This window comes from Megascapheus bottae, chromosome 9 (genome assembly GCF_031878675.1).
Source record: "Megascapheus bottae isolate mThoBot1 chromosome 9, mThoBot2.hap1, whole genome shotgun sequence".
Lineage (NCBI taxonomy): Eukaryota > Metazoa > Chordata > Mammalia > Rodentia > Geomyidae > Megascapheus > Megascapheus bottae.
The window spans coordinates 5,266,757-5,289,512 of record NC_143517.1 but is presented as its reverse complement, the minus strand read 5'-3'; the positions used below and the strand labels follow the sequence as shown (position 1 = coordinate 5,289,512).

The window sequence follows — 22,756 nt, the reverse complement described above, 5'->3', positions numbered from 1 at the left end:
TTACTTCACTTAATACGATTTTTCCCAAGCCTTTCCATTTCCTTATGAATGAGGCAATGTCATTCTTTCTGATGGCAGCATAGATTTCATTGTGTATAAATATCACATCTTGTTGATTCACTCATCTACTGAGGGGCATCTGGGTTGGTTCCATATCTTTGCTATGTTAAATAGTGCTGCAATGAACATCGTTGTGCTAGAGGATTTAGTATGTCCTTGTTTCTGGGCCAATGGGTAAATGCCCAGTAGTGGAATTGCTGGGTCATAGGGGAGATCAATGTTTAGTCATTTGAGGAAACGCCATACTGCTTTTCGCTTGGTTAATTTTATTGAAGTCTTGAACTAAGTGATAGGAGCTGTCCTAGAATTGGGGTATTATGGGAAGAATGAGTGGGAGTTAAAAGAGAGGCAGAGAAGAGGGGAATGGGTTTCAGCCCTTGGCAAGTGGTGGGGGGAAGTGGGTATTGTCTTGGGCTATGAAAGTTGTGGGATCTTTTAGAGATAAAGACAGGTTGGTGATGAGAGGCCACAACAGAGTATGTAAGTGTCCCAAGTTAGGGGAGTTAACTTCAGGAAGGAGGGTGAGGGACGGGAGCTCATCTGAGTTTGGTTTCATTTGGAGGAAAATATAAAAGCAGGTCCCTTAATAAAGGTAATGGACGTTGAGGCATGGCTAGGAGGAAGGAATGGTTGAAAGTTAGGTTTACAAACTGGCAGGACAGCGGAGTATGGAAGGGCTCAAAAGGGATATCTTTACTTACAGAAAATCGATAGGGGTAATAGTTGAAGGACTTGAGGAGGTGGGGATGGGAGACCACAGTTTGTACACCTCCCTTAGTTGTATCTTTTCTTATGTCCTTCTAGAAAAGGAACCACTTGTCCTGAGGTAGGGCTATTATCCCATTAAAGAGAAACTTGAAAAAGGTAGGATCAGGAAAAAGGCTGCCAAGGTGGCAGGACTGATAAATATATATGACATAAGAACACACTATGGCCACAAGCCAGAAAAGTTCTATTTTGAGGGTGAGTTCATAACCAGTCAGGAGCTAGGGATGGGTTGGACTGGTTAAGGCCTGGTAAAAAGCCCTGATCATTTCCTTCCTGTAAATAGCAGGTAACAAAGGCAAGAATGTAAGCTCCTATCCAGTTAAAAGTTAGACTGGTATGGATATTAGATGAGCATCAATGAACATTAATTAGATGGGCATTAACTGTTTTCTGTTGATCTAGCTCTGGTTAGTTTTGATGGCAATTCCATTTGGGATTTACCACTATCTTGTAACACCATCTCCTCTTACTCCAGGATTAGCTTTTGTTCCAGGGTTCTAGGTGCTTGTTGCTGGGATTTCTTTTCCCAGTTGGCATACAGAGTTTGAACTCAAGGCCTGGGTACTACCCCTGAGCCCTTATACTTAAGTCTAGCACTCTACCATTTCGAGCCATGGTTCCATTTCCAGAATTCTGCTACAGCACCACTTCCAGAATTCTGGTTATTTAGCTATGCTTCCAGCCTGGCTGGGAAGATTATTCTCAAGGATTATTCTGTCCGGACTGGCTTTGAACTGCAACATTGCCACAAAACCCCTTCTAATTTCCAATTAAAGCAACAAGGATATCAAATAGAAATACGGTTATTTATTTATCTATTTTTTTGTGGGTCATGGGACTTCAACTTGGCCTGGGCACTGTCCCTGAGCTCTTCAGCTAAAGTTTACCTACCTACCCTTCAGTCAACCACCCTACCCCTGAGCCTGGATGCTATCTCTGAGCTCTCCAGCTCAAGGCTACCTCCCTACCCTGGAGCCAAGTCCTACTTCCTGTTTTCTAGTGGTTAATTGGAGATGAGTCTCATCTTCTTTTGTGCTTGGGCTGGCTTTGAACTTTGATCCTCAGATCTCAGCCTCCGGAGTAGCTAGGATTACAGGTGTGAGCCTGTATTTGTTTGTTTGTTTGTCAGTCCTGGGCTAGAGCTGAGAGCCTGAGCACTGTACTTGGGCTTTCTCAAGGCTAGAACTCTGCCACTTGAGCCACAGCACCAATTCTGTTTTTTTTTTTCTATGTATATGGTACCGAGGAATTAAACCAAACCTGGGTCTTTGCATGCTAGGCAAGCTCTCTACCATAAGGCCAAACTCCCGGCCCGAGCCTATATTCTTAATTGCATATAACACTTTGGGATACTGAGATTAAGACACTGTAGGTGTCACTAAGCTTTAGTGATTAAAACTAAACACAGGAGTTGGTGTCCTTTTAGCTCCATAATTCAAGGCAGCTTACATTAAAAGGTGTTCATTTGAAGGACCTTGACAAACATTTAAGTGAACTTTGGTTTATGCTAGTTTTGAGTATAAATCACAGCCAACTTAGTTACCTACCAGCTTCACTCATAGCCTCCTTTATGATATACTCATACCATTTGCTACATATTCAACCCTTCTGAGGTTTGTCCAAAGCTGTAAGGATCACACACATGCAGCAGACACTGGAGATGTCAACAAGCACAGAGAGACACTCTCTCACAAGGTTCCTTTGTTCTGTGGGGCTGGATTATCTTCAGAACTGCCTCAAAATGCTTAACTGTGACTGCCCAGCAGGTTGTAGGGCAGAACAGAGCAATTCCTTAGAGTTTTAGGTTTATTTTATAGTGGGCTAAGAGCTGGGCTGTGTCCCATTCCTTTTACTACTTCTACTGATAAAGATTTCTTTTTATCAATTGGATTCAAAAGCATAATGAACATTGATAACAAGAAAATAATTTGAACCTTGGAGAGAGAGTGGAGGTCACGTGAAATCCCACCTTGGGGCCTGTGTCTCTCTCTGGGTAGGTGTAAATCTTCAGGACCTGCAGAGAGTTGGAGGAGGGAAGAGGTGAAAGAAGTCCTTTTCTCCTGCAGCTTCCTAGGAATTTGCCTTAGGGAGAAATTAACAATCCAGACTTTGTAGGGGAGTAGGTTCAGGAAAGAATAAAGGAATGGATTCTTGTTTTGAGTCCTGAAGGCAAAAGGATAGTTATCTAACTGCTCCCAGGAGAGGAGCAGAGAGTTTCCATTTAGAGAATCCAACCTGGCTGCGAGAGGAGGAACGTAGTGGAGTACAGATGAAAAGAATTGGGCTTCTGGAACCTCGGAACCAAGACAGCTAGCTTTTAAGAGGAAACTGAGAGGGAATCCCTGGAACCCTGCCAACCTTGCGCTCTCTCTCAAGGGGCTGTCAGTGGGAATACAGATGATGTGATGGTAAGTGATCTCCCTTCTGGAGGTCATCAGAGAGGGAAAGGGAAGTAGAGTAGAGATTGCTACAAGGCAAGGCAAGCTGCCTTTCTGGAGGAGATATCTGGGAGGCTTATGGCAAAGGAGGGTTGGTAAAACAGCTGGAGAGCAGAGGGGGCCTCAGGAGTGGAGTTAGTAAGAAGGACTTGATGAGCGGAGAGGGGTCTATGGAGTGGAGGTAGAGGACTTGATGGGCAGAACAGGACAAGCAGAGGGGGTCTAGAGTGGAGTTTCATCTGAGAATTGTTCAAGTCAGTAAGAATATTAAGGTCAAAGGTTCCAAACTCTGGCCAGCAGTGGCCTTTTTCTAAAGGATAGGAAAGCCAGATTTCAGTCAGTCTTTTTGGCTGTAAATTAGTTAGCCCTAGGCTCTTAAGGTTAGACTGCAGGCAAGTCAAGGGAGTGTCTCTAGGAATACACACTTCAGAGCCCATTTTGGAAAATTTTTGATAGGGCTACAGGATGGAAAACTTAGGGTAGGACTACAGAGCCTGTCCCACTGCTTTAGACCTATCCAAAGCTTTGGGAAGGCGGATGCATGGATCCCAATAATTAAGAGAGGGTGTGTGGGGCGGTCAGCAAACATGTCAGACTCTTGGATTCTCTGAGGACCCACAGACAGGAAGGAAGGAAGGAAGGAAGGAAGGAAGGAAGGAAGGAAGGAAGGAAGGAGAGACTTCCTGGAGTACTGGGATCCGTGTGGGGCGCCTCTGCCATGGATCTGGCTGGTTACCTTGTCCTGAAGGTTTTTGGACAGTGGATGAAGTTGGTCAAACAGGTCGAACATCAAAGAGCCTATTGCCTGGAAATCAAGCCTCTGGGTATAGGGAGGAGGAGAATAAGGAATAGATAAGGCCTTCTCTGGGTTTAGGCAGATGACCAAGAGTATGGAGGCAAAAGCCACAAGATCGGTTTAGGTAGCTGTTTAGCCCAAAAGTAAGCTTGGAGGGGTCTGAGCTCTTCCAGTTTTTAGGTGGTTAATTGGAGTTGAGACCTTCACAGCCAGGGGTGCCTGTGAATAGTCTCTTGATTAGGTAGGATTACAGGCAGGGGCCACCAGCACTTGGCTTGTCCCAGTCTCTTGAGAGTTAGAATTACAAATCTGCACCACCATGCTAGCACAGAATGAACATTTAATGTGATTGTAGTTTTGTCTATTTTTTTTAAATAGTTGACTTGAGATCCTTCTAAATAAAATTACCTTATAAAATCTTAAGGAGCTTGACATTTGGGATGTCATTTAGACCAGCTATCCTCTTGATGTAATAATAGATTCAGGGAAACATGGTAAGCATTTTATTTTATTCATGTATAAGGTGGATCTTGTTGAGCAATAAGTATGTACTAAACAAAACCTTGACTATCTTTTCTTTGATTAGGGATTGGTTTTACAAGTTTATTCTGGTTGTTAATTATGTACTTAAGTGAAGCTGTGCGGTTTTTTTAAATTTTATTTTCACCTGTTGCAGTTTAGTAAAGAATTTATTATTATTAATTTTTTTTTGCCAGTTTTGGGCTTGGGGCTCAGGACCTGAGCACTGTGCTTGGGCTTTCTCAAGGCTAGAGCTCTACCACTTGAGCCTCAGCACCACTTCTGGCTTTCTTTATGTATGTGGTACCGAGGAATCGAACCTGGGTCTTGGTGCATGCTAGGCAAGCACTCTACCTAGGCCAAACTCCTGGCCCTTAGTAAAGAATTTATCGCTTATATCTTGCCAGAATACAGGGTGGTCACAAAGGCCCTATGTATTAGACAATTACAGTTCATTATTTGTATATTTTCTCAATGTTCATGGGTTGGCTACAAATAATATTCTGGGAACTGATAGGATATGCTCAGTCAAGACTTGAAAATCTTTGTTTCATTTTGAGTTGCTGTGGGAAAGAAAATTACTTAGCTTAGGCTATAGACAAGAGGAAAATTGCTCTTTGTCTTTGCTCAAGGCTACTACCCTACCCTGGAGCGATAGTCCCACTTCCCATTTTCTCGTGATTAATTGGAGATAAGAGTTTCATGGTCTTTTGTGCTGGGGCTGGTTTTGAACCTCATCAGATCTCAACTTCCTGAGTAGATAGGATTACATGCAGGAGCCACCACACCCTGCCTGAAGAAATTCCTTTTTTATCTAGCATAAATTATGGGAAGGGATTATACAGACAGTAGTTAGGCACTTGTTTAGGCACTTTGCCAATAGGGACTATCAGTATAGGCACAGTTCTTTCTGGCAGTCTTTTGTAAAATGGACTTGGCTTTTGTGACCTAGCTCCATATACTTTCCAAAACCCAAGAAGAAAGCCAGCCTATATCGCTTTTGTCTTACTATTGGTAGTAGAGAACCTCTAAAATTGTTTTATAAGTTTTGTTTCTGTATTTTAATATTTTTTACAGAAATTGAAAGCAATAGTTAATATAATGAGCCACATGAGTCTAAATTTTATCTCAGTAGTTTGGGAGGTTCTCCCATTCTCTCTCAACTTTTCTGCCTCAGCTGGCTTTGAACCACAATCCTCTAATCTCCTGAACAACAAAGATTACAGGCATGAGCCACTGGTACATGGCTAAATCTTGCTTTGTTGATGGGTGAAAATTATGCTTCTTTTTAGATTCATATTTCTTTGATTGCCAGAGACTACATATATTTCAAACATTTGAACTCTTTTTGAAGCTATTAATGCCTAGCAACCAGTTTTGAGAAAAATCACAGTGTTGGATGTCTAAATAAAACAGTGGATCTGGGCAATGGAACACAATTTTCTCTCCTCTTGCTCTCTTGCGCGCTCTCGCTCTCTTTTCTTTCTTTCGCTACACTTTCTCCTCCAAAAGCCAGAAAATTTCTAGGATCAGTATTTAGCCTATCTAACAAAAGGAAAATGGTACTGTTCCCTAAGAGACTTTATTGTTGTTGCTGTGACTTTTTTTTTTTTTTTTTGCCAGTCCTGGGCTTGGGCTCAGGGACTGAGCACTGTCCTTGGACTTTCTCAAGGCTAGCACTCTACCACTTGAGCTTCAGCACCACTTCTGGCTTTTTTTCTATGTACGTGGTACCGAGGAATTGAACCCCGGTCTTCGTGCATGCTAGGCAAGCACTCTACCACTAGGGCAAACTCCCCGCCCTGGTTTTTCCTTTTTCCTTTTTGCTGTCACATTTTATGTTATTGTTGAAGATGGCCTGGTTTAACCTGAGGCCTTCAGCTCTCGATTATAAGATGCCTGGAAATAACTGAAGTTTTGTGCAACTATCATGAAGTTGCACTTCTTCAGGCAGTAGAATTTGGACTGCACTCTTTCTCTGTAAACTAAATATTTTACTTTTGCTGTTTAAGAGGCAAACGTGAGATTGTTGGGTAGAAATTTGCATGAGACTGGTCTTGTCTGGGAGGGCCACCCATTGAGGCCAACATACTTTTTGTCCATTTGCCATTACTGGAGCGTTTCACCTAAGGGGGATGATTCTGGAAACCTTGGAGTCAAGTGGGTTATTTTCTTGGTTATTATGTCCCATGCTTGGTCCTTTCTCACAGCATTGAGCTGTCAGAACCTTAGGAGGTAGAATCTAATGAGAGATTGTTGAGGTACTGCCTAGGAATCCTGGCTAATCTCCCAAGAGGGTTGTTAGGAAAGAATGAATAAGCCTGGGTCTTTCTCTTTGCTTTGACTACCTGTCTTGCTATGTAATTTCTCAGTCACATGGCTCCTGCCCTGTGATGCCATGTGCCATAAAACTTTAGAGGTCAGCTAATACTAGCACCATTCCTTTGAACGTTCAGAAGTAACGAGCTTAATAAACCATTTTTCCGTAGTTAAAAGCCAGCCTTAGGTATTGCATTGTTGTAATAGAAAGAGGGCTAATACAGAGCCCACCACTGTTTTACTTTCTTAACCAGACTTCAGATCCCAAGCCATACTTCTCTTGGTATTTTTTTTGTTAGAGAAACTACTCATATATTCTTTATCTAGGTTTACTGATGATTAGCATTTTGCTCACATTAATTTTCCCCTGAGATTATAAACTATAAACATGTTATTTTATCCATTCAATCTTTAGCACATACTTTTTGTTTGTTTTTTGTGCCAGTCCTGGGACTTGAGCTCAGTGTCTGGGCACAGTTTCTGAGCTTTTGGGCTCAAGGCTAGTGGTCTACAACTCTGAGCCACAGCTTCGTTTCTAGCTTTTTAGTAGTTAATGGAAGATAGGAGTGTCACAGACTTTCCTGACTAGGCTGGCTTTGAACCATGATCCTCAACTCTCAGCCTCTTGAATAGCTAGGGTTATAGGTCTAAGCTGCTGACACCTGCCCCTGTCCTTTAGAACATATTTCTAAAAAGGTTATTTTCTTAATTATGCATAATACTGTCATTATTATTAGATTTCCAGGGAATGATAATTTTCTGATATCTTTCAATACCAACTTTACAATCAGATTTCTTTAGTTGTTTCCTAAGCACATTTTCTTTTTTTTTTTTTTGATTATGCAAAATGTTTACAATATTGTATCTCAAGCAATAGGTAAATCTAGTGCATTGTGCTTTTTTTTTTTTTTTTTTTTTTACATTAAGGACAACAATCATTCATTATATGGCTTTTGTTTCGATATCCTGGAGGTCCTTTCAATTAGCTTCACATTATATGTTCTTATGTATCAAGATTTTGCTCTATTGCAAATCTCTGCTAGTAGGGCCCAAGGTTTCTACTGATTATGACGAATGAGGGAAACCATTGAGCCTAAGTTCCTTTGAGTCTGGCTTACTTCACTTAATAGGATTTTTTCAAAGTCTTTCCATTTCCTAACAAATGGGTTGATGTCATTTTTTCTGACAGCAGCATAGAATTCCATTGTGTACAAATACCACAACTTGTTGACCCACTCATCAACTGAGGGACATCTAGGTTGGTTCCATATCTTTGCTATGGTGAATAGTGCTGCAATGAACATGGTTGTGCTAGTGGGTTTAGTATGTCCTTGTTTCTGGGTGGTTGGGTAAATGCCAAGTAGTGGAATTGCTGGGTCATAGGGGAGTTCTATGTTTAGCCTTTTGAGGCACTGCCACACTGCTTTCCATAGTGGTTGAACGAGTTTGCACTCCCACCAACAGTGTAGTAGTGATCCCTCCTGGCCACATCCCCTCCAGCATCTGTTGTCATTCGTTTTCCTGATCCTGGCCATTCTAGCTGGAGTGAGGTGGAATCTTAGAGTTGTTTTGATTTGCATTTCTTTTATGACCAGAGATGTTGAGCATTTCTTCATGTGTCTATAGGCCATTTTTGTTTCTTCTTCAGAGAAGACTCTCTTTAAGTCTTTGGCCCATTTTTTAATGGGATGGTTGTTACTTTGGAGGTTAGTTTTGGAGTGATTCAATTTTTTGAGTTGTTGATATATTTTAGATATGAGGCCTTTGTCTGTTGTTTGGTCGGTGAAGATCTTCTCCCACTCTGTAGGCTTCCTGATTAGTTTACTAGCTATGTCCTTTGCCCTACAAAAGCTCTACAGTTTAATGCAGTCCCACTTATCCAGCCTTTCTCTGATTTGTTGTGTTTCTTGGTCCTTATTAAGAAAGTTTCGACCTGTGCCAAGGAGGCCTAGTGTATCTCCTATTCCTTCCTGTAGAGTTTTCAGTGTGTCAGCTTTTACCTCCAGGTCTTTGATCCATTTGGAGTTAATTCTAGTGCAAGGTGACAAAGAAGGATCCAGCTTTAGTTTTCTGCAGGTGCTTAACCAGTTCTGCCAGCACAACTTGTTGAAGAGGCTGTCTTTCTTCCATTCTATTTTTTGGCTCCCTTGTCAAAGATTAGGTGGCCATAGGTCTGTGGTTTAATATCTGGGTCCTCTGTTCTATTCCATTGGTCTTCAGGCCTGTTCCTGTGCCAGTACCAAGCTGTTTTGAGGATTATAGCTCTGTAATAGAGTCTAAAGTTTGGAATTGAAATTCCTCCAGCACTGTTCTTTCTGCTAAGAAGTGTTTTTGCTATACGGGGTCTTTTATTATTCCATATGAAATTTTGGATTGCCTCTTCTATTTCTTTAAAGAATGACATTGGGATGTTGATGGATATTGCATTGAATTTGTAGATAGCTCTTGGCAAGATCGTCATTTTCACAATGTTGATTCTTCCAATCCAGGAGCATGGGAGGTTTTTCCATTTCCTTAGTTCTGCTTTAATTTCCTTTTTTTTTTTTTTTGGTATTTAATTGGAGATAGGATTTTCACAGACTTCCTGCCTCTGCTGGCTTTGTGCTATAACCCTCAGACATCAGCCTCCTGAGTAGCTAGGGTTACTGGCATGATTCACCAGCGCTGGGCTTCAGCTTCAGATATATCTATGTCTATATATCTATACACCTATATATCTATATCTATATGTCTATCTCCACTCCCTCTGCCTAGTCCTGGGGCTTGAAGTCAGTGCCTAGACACGGTCCCCAAGCTTCTTTTACTCAAGGTAGCACTCTACCATGTGAACCACAGCACTACTCCCATCCTTTTCTGTTTATGTGGTTCTGAAGAATTGAACTCAGGGCTTCATGGATGCTAAGCAAGCACTCTGCCACTAAGCCACATTCCCAGTCCCAGCTTCCCAGCTCAGTATTCTTGAATGTGACATTCATACTCTTTTTTTTTTTCTTTTTGATTTAGACAGGGATTGTTAATTCTGCTTTAAGTATTTTCTTGCTGTGTGACTTTGGCTTCTCTGAGCCAAATTGTTTTGTCCTTTGCAAAAGGGGATAAAAGTTACCTGTCTACAGTATCTATGTTTCTTTTTGGTCAAACCTGGGGCTTGAACTCAGGGCCTGACGACTGTCCTTGGACTTTTTCAGGGCTAGAGCTCTACCAATTGAGCCACAGCACCAGCTTTTTTTCTATTTATGTGGTACCGAGAAATTGAACCTGGGTCTTTGTGCATGCTAGGCAAGCACTCTTCCTCTAGGCCAAACTCCCAGCCCCAGTATGTATATGTTTCTAATTCAATGTTTTGTTTTTTGTCTGTTTGTTTTTGTCTGTTGTGGGGTTTGACTCTGGGCTTGGGTGCTGCCTCTGAGCTCTTAATCTCTGGGCTACCACCCTACCCCTGGAGCCACAACATAAGGCAGGCAGGTTTTCTTGTGGTTACTTAGAGATAAGAATCTCATGGTCTTTAGTGAGTGGACTGGCTTTGAACCTCCATCTTTAGCTCTCAGCATCCTGAGATGTTAGGATTACAGGTGTGAGCCACTAAGCCCAGTTTAATTTAATGTTTTAAATATTTTATTTTATGGGAGGGAGATTACCTCGGATTGGATATTTGCTTTTTTGGGGGGACAGGGGGCCAGTCGTGGTTCTTGATCTTAGGGTCTGGGCACTGTACTTGAGCTTTTTCAAAGCTAGCACTCTATATTGAGCCACAGTACCACTTTGAACTTCGTATATGTGGTAGCAAGGAATTGAACCTATAGCTTTGTGTATACTAGGCAAGCACTCTTCTACTAGGCCACACTGCCTGCCTTATTTTTGAAACAGGGCCTTGCTATGTAGCTACTACTGTGCTACATCACCATGCTATTTAAGCCTAAAATCTCTGTCCTCCTGCCTTTGAGTCCTATGTGCTATGATTACATAAAATTACAATCTTGTGTACCTACATCTGGCTCAAAGAAATACTTTTAAATAACCTTTTCTGAAAGTAGATATCATTTATTTAAATATATACAAACATTTCATTAAATGCACACAAGCTTCAGAAGAGCAAGCAGTTTGACTTTCTACTTTATTACCACAGCTAAGAATATGCCAGGTTCTAAAATGCTACTTTTTTGGAGACCAGGTTTTGCTATGCAGTCTAGGCTGAGCTCTGGAACTCTTTTTTCCTTGACTGGTATTCATGTTATTCCTAGATTTACAGGGATACACCATATTCCCAGCCCCACCCCCCCCCAGGTGCTTCCCCCTCCCAATTTTGCAGACTGATGATCCCTGAACTTTTTTATTTCTTCTCTTTTCTTTTTCCCTCCCCTCCCTCCCTCTCTCTCTCTCTCTCTCTCTCTCTCTCTCTCTCTCTCTCTCTCTCTCTCTCTCTCTCTCCCCCTCCCTCCCTCCCTCCCTCCCTCCCTCCCTCCCTCTGGCTTCAAACTCTGGGCCTGGACACTGTCTTGAGCTCTTCAGCTTAAGGTAGTGCTCTACCACTTGAACCACAGCATGACTTCGAACTTTTAATTTTATAAAATTTCTTCCTTTAGTCAGGTTATATAACTTCTGAATCCTTTCCTTCATCTTCAGGTGGAAGCAACAATAATACTGTGTTACATGTGTAAATGAAGTAACACATAAAATTATTTAGCTGAATGAGTAATATATAATGAATCAATATGTTAGCAATGATTATAAATTTTATGTGTCATAGATTTGGATATATGGAGTATAAATAGGAACGTTTGTGACCATAAAAGCCACATACCTGAAATTTAGTTAAACATTACCAGCATGAATAGACCCATGGGGAATGATGCCTGATTGTACTGTGTAGTCTCTTTTTTTTTCCCCCATGATATTCTTGGACAGATTTTAAATAGTAGCTAGCAATTAATGAGGATATAGAGAATGAAGATTCAGAAGGGAGCTTCTGACTGAATCTGCTAATCTTAGAGCTGTAAACAATGGGTGAAATATGGTATGTCCTATCAGAGTAGGTTTGGAATTACTCTTAAAATGATAAAGTCATTACCATCCCGATGAAGCTGTTGGAAATGAGCTAAATGACAAATGTTTGGCACTTAAGTGTACAGTCTATTTTCTTAGGCATTGTGTGTGCACACACATGCAACTGTCTTGCCTAATCTTTAAGATAATTATATAAGTAAGCTTATTCCTCCTCCTTTTATTCATTGCTACATTTTCTAGCACAGTGCATGGGACATTATAGGCAATCTGAATGAAAACCAAACAGTTATTAAAGATGACATGTAAATACAAAATAGTGAAATAGTACTGGCAAGTAAACAGCTTACACTTAAAGGGGTGTGGTGATCTTGTTGACAGGGCATATTACCTAAAAAGTATAAATTGTTAATTGAAAAAATAATTTTGTAGTATACTTATTTTAAAATACTTGAATGTTTTGAGCGTGGCATGATGCTACACGATTGCAACCCCCTCTAAAACCAGCATGTTTGTGTGACTTCATAGAAAAACCTGAACCAACTCCCTATCATCTTCCCCCATAATAGGAATATTGGCCTAGCAGTTTGTACTTTGACTGTGCATTTGTATAATCTCAGTTGTGAAGTAAATGGGATTGAAAGGATTGTGGTTTGAAGCTAACCCAGACAAAAAGCAGATCCTGTCTCAGTCAAAAGCCATGCATGGTACTATGTACTTGTGGGGCCCCAGTTATTTGGGAGGTATAGATAGGAGGATTGTGATCCAAAGCTGATCATTTGAAAAAAATGTAAGACTTTCTGCCAGTGCAGTGGCTCACACCTGAAATCCTAACTACTCAGGGGGCTGAGATCTGAGGATCAAGGTTCAAAGCCAGCCCAGATATCAGCTTCCACATATGTTTGAAGGCATACAATATTTAATTTTTTTTTCCTGGTCGGACATTGGGGCTGGAACTCTAGCCCTGGGCGCTGTCCCTGAGCTCTTCAACTCAAGGCTACTGCCCTACTCCTTGAACTACAGCTCCACTTCTGGTTTTCTAGTGATTAATTGGAGACGAGTCTCTTGGTCTTTAGTGCCCGGGCTGGCTTTGAACTGTGATCCTTAGATCTCAGCCTCCTGAGTAGCTAGGATTGCAGGTGTGAGTCACTGTGCCTGGCAATATTTTATTTTTTGAGTTTGGTTTGTCTTGCTCAGTGTAATTTCCTAAAACTGCATTCGCTTTCCTCTAAGTGATATGATTCCATTTTTTCTTTATGGTTCACAGTGTATATATAGGAACACTTTTATTGAATTTATTAACATTTATTTTTACATCATATTTCAGATTATATGTTTAACAAACAAGTATTCAATAAGGGGATCTATATACAATCACTGGCACTTTGATTTTAGAACATAATTAAAATTAAGCTGAGGGTTTGTATGTCATAGATACATATAAATCTATTTAATAAAACTTGTCTAGAGTCATAAATTTTTATGCCTATGTAGTTATGTTTATATTTCCAATACCATATCTGTAACATCGGGTATGCAAATATTGAGTCATTGCTCTTGTACTGTTTGGATCAGATAGCCACATATTAAGGATACCATGTGCCTTTTGTTCCTTTAGTCTTGACTTACCTCACTCAACATGATTTGCTCTAGCTTCATCCACTTCCCAGTGAATGCCATTATTTTGTCTTGTCTGTTAGTTATGTAGAATTCCATTGTGTGTGTATGTGTGTGTGTATCACATTTTTTGTTTTCATTCATCTACAGTAGGGCATCAGGATTGTTTTCATCGATTTGTTATGTGAATAGTGCAGAGATGAACATAGCTGAGCAGGTGTCCTTATTATATTCTGGGTTATGATGTTCCCTTTTTCGTCAAGGATTTTTCTCTCCTCCCCCCCCCCCCCCCCCATTCTTGGGCTTTAACTCAGGGCCTGGGCAGATGGGCAGTGTCCCTGTGCTTCCAACTTTTTCTGTTTATGTGGTACTGAGTAATTGCAAATACTGTACCACTAAGCCACATTCTCAGCCCCACATTTTCTTTAGTTCATTTGTTATACTCCTGGTTCAGCTCCATATTTTGGCTGTTGTGAACAGTGTTAAAATAAACATAGTTATATGCAGGTGTCTTTCTGGTGAATTGACTCACTTTTCTTAGATATATGCCAAATTGTGGTATTGCAGAGTCATAGGAAAGGTCTAATTCTAATCTTTTGAGGAACCTCTACATTGATTTCTTTCCTTTTTTTTGCCAGTCCTGAGGCTTGAACTCAGGTCCTGAGCGCTGTCCTTGGGCATTCATAAGGCTAAAGTTCTACCACTTGAGCCACAGCACCATTTCCGGCTTTTTTCTTACATATGTGTTACCGAGGAATCAAACTAGAGTGCTAGGCAAACACTCTACCTACCAATAGGCCCAACTCCCAGCTGCACTGATTTCTGTAGTGGTTATGCTAGTTCACATTCCCACCAGTTGTGTATGAGTCTCCCCAGGCATTTGTTGTTCATTTTCTTGATGACTGCAATTGCCATTCTGACTAGGGGGTGCCTTAGTGTATTTTTGATTTTCATTTCTTTATGACTAAGAAGGTTGAATGTTCCTTCATGTATGTGTCAGTTTTATTTCTTCTTTCAGTTCACTTGCCTATTTATTAATTGGATTCTTTACTTATTTACTATTAATTTGGACAGGTTCCTTTATCTGAATGGCTTTTACTGATTTTTTCCTATTCTGTGAGTTGTCTGTTGGTTCTACTGATTTTTTTTCTTTTCAGTGAAGAATCCTTTTAATTTGATATAGTTTCATTTGTCAATTCTTCCTCCCTCTGGGCATCTGGAGTACTATTCAGAAAAAAATTAGCCCATGTCTATATCTTAAAAGTTTTTCTGTGTTTCCCTATAGTACATTTTCAAATCCTACTTTGAGATTTTTGATCCAAATGGAATAGGTTTTTATACCTGAGAGGTAACCAGTTTCTTAGCGCTGTTGTTGAAGAGATTTCTTTTTTCCTCCATTGTATGAAAAGTTTTATACTTTGTCAAAATCAGCTGTATAGCTGTGTCTCTGAGCTCTTCAGCCCAAGGCTAACACCTTTCCCTTGTGCCAAGTCCCACTTCCAGTTTTCTAGAAGTTAATTGGAAATAAAGAGTCAAGAGTCCTTTTGTGGCTTTGAACCTGGATCCTCAGATCTCAGCCTCTTGAGTAGCTAGGATTACGGGCGTGAGCCACAGCACCCAGCTATTTTCAGTTTTTTGAAAAACCTCCAAACTGCCTTTCAGAGTGGCTGAACTAGTTTATGCTATGAACCAGTTATATTTATGAACTAGTGAGTGTTAAACCAGCCTTGTATCAGTGGGATGAAGCCTACTTGATCATATTGTAAAAATTTTTAAATTTGTCTCTAGATTCTGTTGGCTAATATTTTATTGAGGAGCTTTTGTCTATGTTCATCAGAGACTGGTCTGTAGTTCTCTTTTTGTGTTGGATCCTTCCCTGGTTTGGGGATGAGTGTGATACTGGCTTCATAGAATGAATTTGGGATGATACCCTTCACTTGTATTTCTCAAAAGAGAAATACATCTTAAAATACATTGTCTTAAAAAGTCTTAAAGAATTCTTCAGTGAAACCATCTGGGCCTGGGCTCCTATTTGGCAGACTTCTGATTACTTCCTCTATCTCAATGCATGAAATTGGTTTATTCAGTTGACTTGTCTCTTCCTGATTCAATTTGGGCAGCTTATATTTATTAAAAAATTTCTACTAGCTGGGCATGGTGACTCACGCCTATAAACCTAGCTACTCAGGAGACTGAGAGCTGAGGATCAAGGTTCAAGGCCAGCCAGGTCACAAAAGGACCTGAGACTCCAGTTAACCTCTAGAAAACCCGAAGTGGGGCTTGATGCAAGGGCAGGGCAGTAGCCTTGAGCTCTGGGACAGTGCCCAGGCCGAGTTGACCTACCAGAAAAAAATTTTTTTTCTACTATGTTTTTTTGTTTCCATGAATATAAGCTCTGGTAGTAATTATGATTGTTTGCATATTTTGTGTGTCGGTTGGGCTATGGTTTCAACTCAGATTTATCTTTTGCTTGGTTGATCTATCCTTTGGTGACAGTGGTGTATTGAAATCTCCCACTATGACTGTATCTGAGTCTATCTTGTTCTGTAGCTCTATTGACATATGTAGGTGCTCCAGTGTTTGGAGAGATATGTTTATAACTGTGATTCTGGTTATGAATTGACATGAAACATTCTTTCCCATCCCTTTACTTACAGTTTGTTTTTGTCCTTGACAGTGAGCTGAGTCTCTTGATGGATCTTGTTCTCAGATTTATTCTGCAGTTCTTTTTCATTTGATGGGAGAGTTGAGGCCATTGATATTTAAGGTAATTATGGAGAAGTGATTAGCATCTTGCTATTTACTTATGCCTTCTGTGTTTTTTTTTCCTTTTTCCTCTTTGTGCTTACTAAATTGGTCTATAGTTGATAGCTCTTTGATGTGATTCCTTGCTGGCGATTGTTTTCTACTCTTTGTTCTTAATGTTTTTTTTTTTTGTAATGCCGGCTTAATGTGCATGAATTCGTATAATTTTTTTGTTAGGAAATATTTTTGTTTCTCCGTCAAATGTAAATGCTAATTTCACATCAGTCTGGGTTCGTAGTTGTTGGTCTTCAGGGCTTGGATGATGTTTTTTTCATGCACATGTTGATGTGGAGAGGTCTTCAGTGATTCTAATTTTCTGTCCATTGTAGAATTACATACAAAGATTACATTTCTTGTCTATGTCTGCCCATTCTTGGACTTTTCTGTGGTGAATTCTATGTGATATTTCCAGATTAATGACTCTGCTCAAGCTCCTGTGTTTTATCTTTTGTTTCCGATGTTCTATTTTCCATCTCAGTTATTCTGTTACCTGTAGCTTCTACTGTGGTTTATATTATGGAAATTGAACTCTTCATGTTTTCTGTGTGTGATCTGAGGGTGTTCATCTTTCTACCTTAAGAAGTATAAACTTTATTTTTGCCTCCATTTTTCCCTCCCCTCCTGCCCCCTCCTCTACCAGTCCTGGGCTTGAGCTCAGAGCCTGAGTGCTGTCCTTGAGTTTTCTCAAGGCTAGAGCTCTACCATTTGAGCCTCAGCGCCACTTCCAGCTTTCTATGTATGTGGTACTGAGGAATCGAACCTGGGTCTTGGTGCATGCTAGGCAAGCATTCTTCCACTAGGCTAAACTCCCAGCCCCTCCATTTCTCTTTGAAAATCAAGAAGTTCCTTGGCAATTCCCTGTTTATGGTCCTGGAATTGTTTTTGGAGTTCTCTTTATTTCATTGATCAGATCTGATGTCATCTCTTTAAGAGGTGGTGGCCTGTCTGTCTTCACACTCATAGTTCTTTTTGGAGTTTGTGTGAGATCTTGATTATAAATTTTGCGATTTGTCTCTGTGATTTCCTCATTGGGACTTCAAGGATTGCCAGTTGTTGCTATTAGTTTGGTCTGTTGGTGGCCTATAATTGGTGGTCTTTACTTGGTCTTTGGCCAGTGGTTCACTGGGTATCTGTGAGTACATGTGGTTCTTAGCCCCATAATACAGCCATTATTGGCTTGCTAGCTGGTTTCAGGTAACCGGGTCCAGCTGTGGATGTGCACTTCCAGTATTTCTGGAGTCTGAGCGAGTGTACTGGTTTCCAGCAGAAGCACGCCACCTTTGCTGGCATGCCCACTGGTTCCCAGTGGTGGCACACAGTTGGCTGTGTGTACACCTGGGTTTCTGTTACATAGTGCAACTGTTGCTGGCTTGTCCACCAGGTTCCCAACAGCAGGGCCCCAGCAGTTGATATGTGCCTTCGCTTTATTGCAGTAGTGTGGGGCACACAGCTTATTACACACCTCATTCACAGTACTAGCTGGTACCTGTTGCTGACATACCCACCTGTGGTGATTGGCAATTGCTATCTGTGTGTGCCTAGGTTTCATTCAGCTGGATAGCTCAACAGTTGCTGTCTTGCTCACCAGCAGCAAGGTCCAGCTGTCCATGCTCTCTTTTGGGTTTTCCACAGTACAGGGGAGCATGCATTCAGTTCACATTAGGAACGTGGGACTATTGCTGGCACACCTACTGGTTCCCACTGGTTCCCAGCTGGCCGTGCACTTGTTGGCTGTTCACACACGTGGATCTCGGCCAGATAGCCAAACCATTGCTGCTTTGCCGACCAGTTCCTAGCAGCAGGGCCCAGCTGAAGATGGGTGCTTTCCAGATGTCCGAAATAGGGCAGAGCACATTTCTGGTTCTTAGAAGGAGTGGTTGTCCCTCCAGTTCTGAGCAGCGGCTCAAGATTGCTATCTCTGCCGATCTTTCTGTTTTTCCCTAATAGGGCAAAGCCCATACCTGATTCCCAGTAGGAGCACAGGGCAGTTGTTGGCCGCATGCCCATCTGTGTCTCAGCTAGGTAGCCCCACTGGCTTGCCCACCGGCTCCTGTTGTGCCAAAAATTTGGGGTCTCCAAAGACCACCAAAGAACCAAAACCCATGTGAAAATGTCTTTATTACAAGCTCCACCCTGGGCTCACAACTGACATTGACTCAGAGGGTCTGAGTCGAGAGCCCTGACGCTCCTGTCAGCAGGGTTTTTATACAAAGTCAGGTCTTGGGGTTTTCTAGATGACTTACTACATGATTGGTTCAAATCACAATTTTATTGACTATAGGCACAAGTTTAAACAATACATTGCTCTCTTATGTCTGGTGTTTGTCACCTGGTAAAACCATGATTTAAAATGGATTCTGAATTCAAAATGGCTTTACTGTGGTTAGGGCTCTACACTCCCAACAGCAGAGCGCTGTGCCAGGTACTGGCACGTGGGTATATACACACATGCTTCCTGCTGAGGGGATGCAGGGTCTTAGTGCCCATCTGTCTCCAGTCTCAATGCCCTGGGGGAGGGAGGTGTTGGGGGAGAGGCAGGCTCTGGACTCCTTGTATCCCCAAAGTGTGCCATTCCTTCTTGGGCGGGAGTGAGAGGGGAGAGGGGTGTGGGTTAAGTACCAAAGTCACTACCTGCACTGCTGTCCTGAGGGGAGTGGGGGGGTCCTGGCTGAGGGCTGTTCCATGGTGTTGAGGGCTCCTGGTCTGTGTGTCTCCCCTCTGATCTCATCCACTGTGCTGTCTAGAGCCCAGACTATTTGAGTCTCCTGTGTCAGAATCCTGCATCCTGTTGGAACCTTGGGGTTCCAGGAGCTGGAACAGCAAGGCCGCTTTTGTGGCTCCAAGGCCCCACAGTGAGGGATGGGGGAGGAGTCCTTGCAATGCCTTTCCTTACATTACATTGATTATGAGCTTTTTCTGTTTTTCTTTCCAGTTTGTATAATTCTCTGTTCCTTCCTAGTTTTGTAGTTGTTGAATTCTTAGGGACATTAGCTCCTGAAACCTGCAACTCTTTTTTTTTTTGGGGGGGGGGTGAAGGGAATTGGAGAGAGCTAGGCTGGGTCACTAGTGTTTGAGCATCATCTTCCTTCTTTCAGGAAAAGCTTTTTTTTTTTTTTTTTTTTTTTTTTTTTTTTTTTTTGCCAGTGGCAAGCTTGAGCGTCAGGGCCTGAGCACAATCCTTGGGTTCTCAAGCTGGAACTCTAAATTTGAGCCACTATACCACTTTTGGTTTTTCTTTGTATGTGCTAGACAAGCACTACCACTAAGCCAATCTTCTCTCAGGATAAAATGTTCTTTTTTTTTTTTTAATCTCCCTTTTCTTTTTGTCCATTGTGGGACTTGAACAATGCCTGGGCATTGTTCAGATTAAGGTTACTGCCCTACCACTTGAGCCACAGAGCCACTTCCAGTCATTAATTGATAAGAGTCTTGAAGGCTTTGTAGTGCCCAGGCTGGCTTTGAACTTTGATCCTCTGATCTCAGCCTCCTGAGTAGCTAGGATAACAGGCGTGAGCCACCACACCTGCTAGGAAAAACTATTCTTAAAGATGATAGGGAAGGGGGTGGGGGGAAGGAAGTGGGGACAAAAACATGAGAAGGGGTATCAATGTTTGTAAAGTAATGCACCTTCTATCTGAATAAAATGTAACCCTTCTATTACAATAAAAATATAAAAAATTTAAAAGATGATAATTTTATTTTTGCAAGTCTTGGGGCTTGAAAATGCTTGGGCACTGTTCTGAGCTTCTTTTTCTCAAGGCTAGCACTCTACTACCTGAGCCACAGCATCACTTCCAGCTTTTTTCTGTGTATGTGATACTGAGGAACCAAACCAAAGGCTTCATACATGCTAGGCAAGTACTTTACCACTAAGCCACATGACCAGCCCAAGAGATGGTCATTTTAATGGAAAAAAGAGAAAATGCCTGGGGACTCAGTGGCAGTGGCTCATGCTTTTAATCCTAGCTACTAAGAAGCTAAGATTTGGATAATTGAGGGTTGAAGCTAGCCCAAGCAGAAAAGTCTTCAGGACTCCCATCTCCAAAACAGCAAAAAATCTGTGCTGGAGGCTAGCTTAAGTACCAGGGTAGAGTGTCAGCCGAGCAAGAGCAAGGCCCTAGGTCCAAATCCTGGTACCAGCAATCCAAAAAGATGAAAGAGAATGAAAATGAGTGCATATTTTATTATTTCTCTATATAATAATTCAGAAAATTTTCTTTTCCAGTTCTCTGACTTTAACCAATAATGCCATCCAGTTGCCAATACCAAGCAGAGCAAACATAAGCCAGTTTTAATCTTTTGAAAAAGTGGTAGTGCTTTTCATAGTGCCTGACGGTAAGTCACAGTTCATCTTTCTTTAAGTGTAGTTTTCTGAAATGATGTTTTAAATTAAACGATTTAAAGTATTTTTGGTTCTGATTTTGACCACTTTAATAAATAAAGTAATATTTGTTTCAGGACCAAAGGTTGCTTTTTGATGGCATGAGGTTCAGAGAATCTTTCAAAGCATTCTATCAGTGTGCAGTTAGAACACAGATTAAGAGAGGAACCTGAATGGAAAGAATTGCCATTAATTCCCCAAATTTGAAAGTGGTTACTTAACTAAAAGGCTATTCTATTTTTAGTTAAGGAAAATGTGTTAGGTATGAGGACTTTAGGGATAAGAACATAGCTAAACTATTCACCATAGCAAAGATATGGAACCAACCTAGATGTCCCTCAGTTGATGAGTGGATCAACAAGTTGTGGTATTTGTACACAATGGAATTCTATGCTGCTGTCAGAAAGAATGACATCGCCCCATTTGTTAGGAAATGGAAAGACTTTGAAAAAATCCTATTAAGTGAAGTAAGCCAGACTCAAAGGAACTTAGGCTCAATGGTTTCCCTCATTCGTCATAATCAGTAGAAACCTTGGGCCCTACTAGCAGAGATTTGCAATAGAGCAAAATCTTGATACATAAGGCCATATAATGTGAAGCTAATTGAAAGGACCTCCAGGATATCGAAACAAAAGCCATATAATGAATGATTGTTGTCCTTAATGTACTATGTTGTCTCTCATCTCCTTTGCTGTCCCTTGGTTATCTCATATTGGTATAGTATCTCACTTTGTTATCTGATATATTGAAGTTATTTGTATTTGGATATTTGAAATTTGATAGGGAAGGGGGGAAAACCAAGACGGGTGGGGGGTGTGGGGGGGAGGGAAACGGGTACCAAGACATGTGAAAGGGTATCAATGTATGTGAATTAATGCACCTTCTATCAGGCAAATATCATGTAACCCTTTTACTAATTACAATAAAAAAAAGAACAAAGCTAATCAGATATATGTTTAACCTGTTTATTTGATTATTTGTTATGGAACCCAGCCTAGTCTCACTCATGCTAGACAAACATCTGCCTGAAACAAACTTTTAATTTCTTCAAACTGCTTCTACTGTTTAATTTTTAGCATAATGTTTATAAAATTTCCTGGCTAAGTTTCTCAAACTTTGAAACTTGTTATTTACCTAATAAGACCATGCTATGTTCTTAATAATGATCTTTTTTGAACTTGTTTGTAACAGTGATTACTTCTCATTCTTTATTCAAAAACTGTATCAGAGCAGAGGGTGAGAACACAGAGAAACCACCATGAAGTTGTATGTATTTCTAGTCAACACTGGAACAACTCTGACATTCGATACTGAACTTACAGTGCAGACGTGAGTTTTATTCCATTTATTCTTATCATTTTTCAGGGTTGTCTTTATGGGAATAGTTAAAAACAAATTTGAGAATTATTCTACTTTATAAATGAGTATTTCAGCACATATTTCGTGTGTTTATGTAGTGTTATCCTCAGAAATGCTGAATTTAAATTCTTTTTAAAAAATTTAGAGAATACTTTATTAGTTTCTGTAATCAAGCCCACGTAGATAAGACCGTATATATTTAATACTGTGTGTTTATCCTTGTACAAATGAAAAAAATTAAGTTTAACATTTCTAGACCAATATGGCTATTAATTTCTGTACAATGCCAACTCAGCATAATTGCATTATGTTATGCATCGATAGCAACAAAAACTTTTCCGGGTTTTGCAGTCATCTCAACAAAATTAGACATTCAGCACACTCCATTAATAAAAAGAAAAAGATAAAAATCAAAACCTCAGAAAAATGCAAAGTTCTGTAACTGTTGTGGTACCTGGCATCATTTTTTTAAATTAGCTTCTCAGTCGTCAACTAGAAAGAAAACATTGTTGAGTAACATCATTAAAAACAGCTCTGATAAAGCACAGTCACTAGTATGTATCATAAAGCAAGTACAAGGTATTTTATATTCACAGAGGGATGATACAGTACTGTCCTACCTCTATAATATTAGAGGATGCAATTTTAATTGAATTTAAATTCTGTAAGCAGTGCTTTTTTCATTGCATAAGTATT

At 40.7% G+C, this 22,756-nt stretch overlaps 1 protein-coding gene across 4 annotated transcripts in view; it reads left to right on the top strand.

Moving 5' to 3' along the window:
• Rb1cc1 (RB1 inducible coiled-coil 1) overlaps nt 1-22,756 on the top strand; it is a 90,068-nt gene that overhangs the window by 11,119 nt on the left and 56,193 nt on the right. For 3 of the 4 annotated variants that reach the window (XM_090338816.1, XM_090338813.1, XM_090338814.1), the window contains exons 2-3: nt 20,546-20,655; nt 21,930-22,030. In XM_090338816.1, the coding sequence (XP_090194942.1) occupies nt 21,960-22,030 (71 nt within the window). In that variant the 5' untranslated portion in view covers nt 20,546-20,655; nt 21,930-21,959. The remainder of the gene's footprint in view (nt 1-20,545; nt 20,656-21,929; nt 22,031-22,756) is intronic. The other variant, XM_090338815.1, reaches the window with a different exon arrangement.